This window comes from Saccostrea cucullata, unplaced genomic scaffold (genome assembly GCF_032062105.1).
Source record: "Saccostrea cucullata isolate Sc308-1 unplaced genomic scaffold, CSIRO_AGI_Scuc_v1 ctg17834, whole genome shotgun sequence".
Lineage (NCBI taxonomy): Eukaryota > Metazoa > Mollusca > Bivalvia > Ostreida > Ostreidae > Saccostrea > Saccostrea cuccullata.
Genome location: NW_026934196.1, coordinates 1 through 5189, shown reverse-complemented (window position 1 = coordinate 5189; position 5189 = coordinate 1). Strand labels below are relative to the sequence as shown.

The window sequence follows — 5189 nt, the reverse complement described above, 5'->3', positions numbered from 1 at the left end:
AGCATGTCTTGATCACCATTATCATGTATATTTAGATGAAAACAACTTAGTTAAACTAAAAGATAGTTCATCATGGTATATTCAGATCCAAGGTCAAATGGGTGTTTGTAAAAAACAATGGTGTGACTTCATTTTGTATACAAAAAAAGGTACTGCTGTTGACAGAATATATTTTGACTCTGAACTGTATGAAAAAATTGTCAAGACATCAAAAAGATTCTATGAAAAGTACATTGTAAAGGCACTAACTAACAAAAAATAAATAATGACAAGAAACCAGTTTGATTATTTTATTTTTTCACAAGTGGTGTCTGTAAATTACAAAGAAAAGCACACACTTTCAGGATCTGATTTGACAATGGCTTCAATGACAAAGGCATGGTATTACTTAAGATATTAAAATTTTTCAATCTTTCTATCGCACGTTCAACATGAATTCTAAGACGAGCTATACATCTAGTCTTAATAATATCATTCTGCAGCAATCTTTTTCCTTTACCCCAGTTACATTTCTTGGTGAAAGGTGGAATTACAAGCTTTGCATGTCTTTCTAACAATAAATCTCTAATTAAAAATCCTCTGTCAGCCATAATTTCATGACCTGGTCTTACATAATCAAGAAAACCACAGTTCTTAGTAATATATCTGTCAGATGTATTACCTCCCCATAAATCTGATATAAAAATGATGGCACCAGATGGCATAATACCTATTAAAGCTTTGTATGTATTATGATGCTTATAAGTACTATAAGTTCTGGACTGTGCAGAAGGAGATCTGGGCTTTTGTATAAAAAATTCAGTACAATCAATAATACAAACTGTATTGGGAAATGTAAGTTTAAAGGACTTAGGTAAAAACTTCTTGATAACAGGTGTAGATGGCCAAACTAATAAAGGTGTTAAAATATGATACATAAAATTTACCCATGTTGTGAAAATCTGAGACACACGTGTATTTGAAACTCCAAAAATATCAGCCAAAAAAAATGTAAAAATAGCAAGCCGTAAACGAATAAGAGTCATAATAAATTCTTCATATTTCGACAGTTTTCTTGTCGGTCCAGTTTTCCTCCTATCCGCATTCTGCTGGTATGGAGTTTCCTCAGCACTGCTTTGTCCACTCCAATATTTAATGTTGGGGGATGCTTCATCTAACACTTCTACAATACATCAAAAAAATACATTTGATCATCCATAATAATTTATTGTATGAGCATGTTAATTATTATGAACATGCATTCTTTTTATGAGGAGCAAAGCAATTAAGGTAATTCTTCTTATTGCATGCACCGTACAAGTACCCTTGTCCTGTCCATTATTTTCAAAATTCTTATTATTCACAGTGGTTGGTATAAAAATATCTTTTTACACTGTGATTTTTGGACAAATTTTATTTCATTCAGTATCATTAAAATACTTGAATTTTCATGCAAATACATAACTGGCTAAACAATTTACCATACAATCCATGTAGCATTGACTTTGATGGAATACCAGTGTACTGCTTTACACTCCTATCAGTTGCTGTGACCTTTTCAATGAAGAGGTTTCTCATGAGAGCATCAGGATTTTCAAACTTCTTCTTTAGAGCCATGAGTTCCTCCATTTCCACCATCCCTATATCTGTCTGTATTCCACTGTCAACTGTATCTGGTCCATGGCTTTCACCTACAGCTGCAGATGCATACTCATGGTCAGGCTGGCATGGTTGCACAACTGAAAGAATGAGATGATAAAAGTATCATCTTAAAATGAGTCACTGTGTATTATATAATTTAACTATTATTAAAATATAAACATATGAAGAGAAATGTTTTAACTATTCATCAAGTAAAAATCTGCATTAATGTCTTCACAATGACACTTCACCAGTAAATATTTCCTGATACTATTATAATACATTATATTTTTTTTTAAATTTAAAACCTGTGTTCAGTGTTTCACACGCAGAAGCCACTGTCTCTTCAGACACAACAGGGGGTGTTTGAAAATCCACACATTCCATTTCCATATAACACTGACTATGGCTCTATATAGGAAATTTAATATTACATTTAGTTTCATATACTTAAGCTATACACTGAAAAATATATTACCAGTAGTACTGTGTACTATCATCATTAAATAAACATGTAAGAAACATTCATGAAAAAAGAAATAGTACTTTAAACATTTCTGTGACTGAAATTTAGTCAAATTTCATACATGGGTAAAATCTGAAAATTCAAATATGTACATGTATTCACTGAAAAAGCAACTGAAAAATATAATCGGCACTATGAATTATAGTGTCAGTTTGAAAAGCAGATCGAAACAAACATTTTTTTCCACAGGCTTTATAGATATATATTTATATACACAGTGTTAAACTTACATCATTGTAGGACTGAAAATCAGCTGCCTCTTCATTCGACTCCATCAAGTGTGAATTTTCAAGGAACTGGATGAAACAAAAATATATGTTATTTTCATACTGCAACATTATTGAAAGTCCATATATCTACAAAGGACATTCTGCTAGTCAGATTGCTGAGTTAAAAATACTCTTTACATGTATCAAAAAGAGCAGTGTTTATTAGGCTTAATTTAGGATAGCTAAATTGAAACAGTATATTGTAGACTAGGGAATTTTTAATACATGTACTATCCTATCAGAGATGACAATGTAGTTAAACAAGCCCTGTGTCGCCTACTTTAAATGTAAGGTGACAACGAAACACCAAGGTTTACATAAAGAATAAACACAATTTTATTCTCTTTAGTTTAGAGAGGTGGACAAGCTTTCGCCTACATCCATGGATGTATGCAAAAGGCTGTCCACTTCTCTAAAGAGAATGAAGTATATACAACACATAGAACAGAAAAACGTGGTGAATATATACATAGGTTGACTGGTAGGACTCGACTAGCTGATGTGGAAAGCATGCAGGCACACATGGTGCAAGGTCATAGTGAATAAATTAACAAATGCATTTAAATACAATACTCTTATTACAGGGCTTGAAACAAACTAGTCTATCAAGTATCATTTCAAAAATAAATATCAAGAGGGGGCATTTTTATGTGTATTATTAATTAATCATACACTGTGTCACACCTCGTTACGTTTCTCTGCCGCTGAACGTTTGGTGATGGATGTTGAGCTTCTGTTCTGTAGAGGCTCCTTGTAAAATTACACCGGCATACCTTATTATTGTAAGCAAATAACGTGGGATATGGGTTTTCAGGTGTTGGACTGCCATCAACAAAATGTCGGGAACATATCTAAACATTGAAAAAAAAGAAACCCTTTGTACTGAGACACGAATATTTTGCAAAAAGTGCAAAATAATTTAGTCTTTAAGAATTATTCCACTTTACCCTGTGATGCATAGGTGGGTCGTAATCTTTCCGCCGCAGCAAACTCAGCCACGCTCGCCTACATTTTGGGTCCTTTTTCTGTGTTGGGAAAGGGAAAAATTTAACTTCTGTCATATACCCATATCTTCCCCTTTTCTTTGTGTCAGCGTGACAGCCCTCGGCAGCACAGTAATACCGAGTTTTGCTAGTGCTACTCGCCATATCGTCTGCACCGGAAGTATCGAGGGCTTAAAAAAGTTGCGAATCACGTGACCGCAGTGTGTAAAATCAAGAATAAAACGTTGTTCCGGCAGTAACTCGGAAGTCTGCTATTAGAGATGTAAGTAGCCTTTGTGGGGTGATGAAGAGGGAAGGAAAAGTTGAATAGGTCCAGGGTTTTCAAAGACTGTTTACTAATAGGGTAAATTAAGAATTGGATAGATGGGTCTTCACTGTCAATTAAATCACCATAATTGCCTCATATGTGGGATGCATGATTATAAAGAATCTCATTAAACACAATATTTTTTTCAGATATTTATGAGATGTTATGAAGATAGCTACAGTTATAATTTTTGGCTTTATGGAATAGTAGAATTTTCTTTATGGGAGATCACATTTATTTGGAAAAGAATACTTGTGCAGACTGCAGACTTTTCAAATTCAAAGGTCACCATGTGTTCTAAAACAACTGATATCATAAATATAAGTTGTACTTTGTAAAGAATATTTCATTTCATTCTTATATTTCTCATGCAATTTCAGATTATTCATATTCATTTCCCTGGATAGGGCTGGGCTTTACAATGGGATTTTCAGCTGTGGAGCTATAAAGAATTACTACGTAGGGTTTCCAATATAGTTTTGTGAACAGAATCCAGAAATAAGAAGAGGAGGGACAATGCAGATGCAGCATGAGCATGACCAATTACTTGCCACTGCTGGGAAAATGGTAAAGATATGTTATACTATAGTATAGGAATTGCCTTGTCTGTCTGTCGATTTGCCACATGCATTTTTCCCTATTTTGTTACTTTACTTCAAGAAGATAAAAAGCTCTTGTTTTTTTTCCAAAGATAACCAGAAGAATTTGTGAATAATCTTACCCAAGTCATTTGATGACATTTTCTTAAATTGGAAAATATAAATGTAGCATTATCATAAACATGACATTTATTTAAAAAGTCTTAGAATATGTCAAGAATGATTTATTTCAATTTAATCTGAAAACTGTTCTTTTTCACAGGTACATGCTTTGAGCACTACTTTTGTGTACTTGGAGACAGTCCAGTTGTTCTTTAAACCAGGAGTGGAAATTTCAGTGCTTGTTAAATTTTCTCCAGAACTTATTGGATGCTACATAGGAAGAAAATGGGGTCATACTGAACAGAATAGTTTGGATACACCTTATAGATTTTGAAAGCTTGAGACCTCAAGATCAACCCAAGTGGTGTACCGAACATGAAGAAAAAAAGACAGTTTATAATTGAAGAAACTTGCATAGTGCTCAATATTTCAGGGTATTTCATATATGTTAACTTGTAAGTAGTATAAGGGGCCTGGTTGGGTGGGTCAACTGAGTGCACTTTTGGGGCTGTGGGGGATAGGTGGGTCAACTGAGTGCAGCTCCTGGGGGGGATAGGTGGGTCAACTGAGTGCAGCTCCTGGGGGGGATAGGTGGGTCAACTGAGTGCAGCCCCTGGGGGATAGCCAGGTCAATTCATTACATATAATCCCCCTAAATACGGGGTGTGTTTACACTGTGTTTACATTTTACTATATACGCTGCTACTACGATTCACAACGCTGCTACTACGATTTTGGCAAATACTCAAGAATTTGATTATG

At 34.4% G+C, this 5189-nt stretch overlaps 1 protein-coding gene across 1 annotated transcript; it reads right to left on the bottom strand.

Annotated features, from left to right (window-relative positions):
- Window positions 1-275: 275 nt before the first annotated feature.
- Window positions 276-3166, bottom strand: LOC134240105 (uncharacterized). The gene is made up of 5 exons (XM_062722205.1): window positions 3100-3166; window positions 2377-2442; window positions 1929-2031; window positions 1461-1718; window positions 276-1162 (listed from the first exon to the last, which is right to left on the bottom strand). The coding sequence occupies exons 2-5, from the start codon at window positions 2419-2421 to the stop codon at window positions 291-293; spliced, it is 1278 nt and encodes a 425-aa protein (XP_062578189.1). The 5' UTR covers window positions 2422-2442; window positions 3100-3166; the 3' UTR covers window positions 276-290.
- Between the last annotated feature and the right edge of the window lie 2023 nt (window positions 3167-5189).

What these genes read in the sequence shown, in the direction of transcription:
- LOC134240105 (XM_062722205.1), bottom strand. Translation starts at nt 2,421, where the DNA reads ATGGAGTCGAATGAAGAGGCAGCTGATTTTCAGTCCTACAATGAT. An exon ending in ATTTTCAGTCCTACAATGAT is followed by an intron (nt 2,032 to 2,376) that starts GTAAGTTTAACA and finishes TTTCCTATATAG; the next exon opens with AGCCATAGTCAGTGTTATAT. An exon ending in AATGCTACATGGATTGTATG is followed by an intron (nt 1,163 to 1,460) that starts GTAAATTGTTTA and finishes GATGTATTGTAG; the next exon opens with AAGTGTTAGATGAAGCATCC.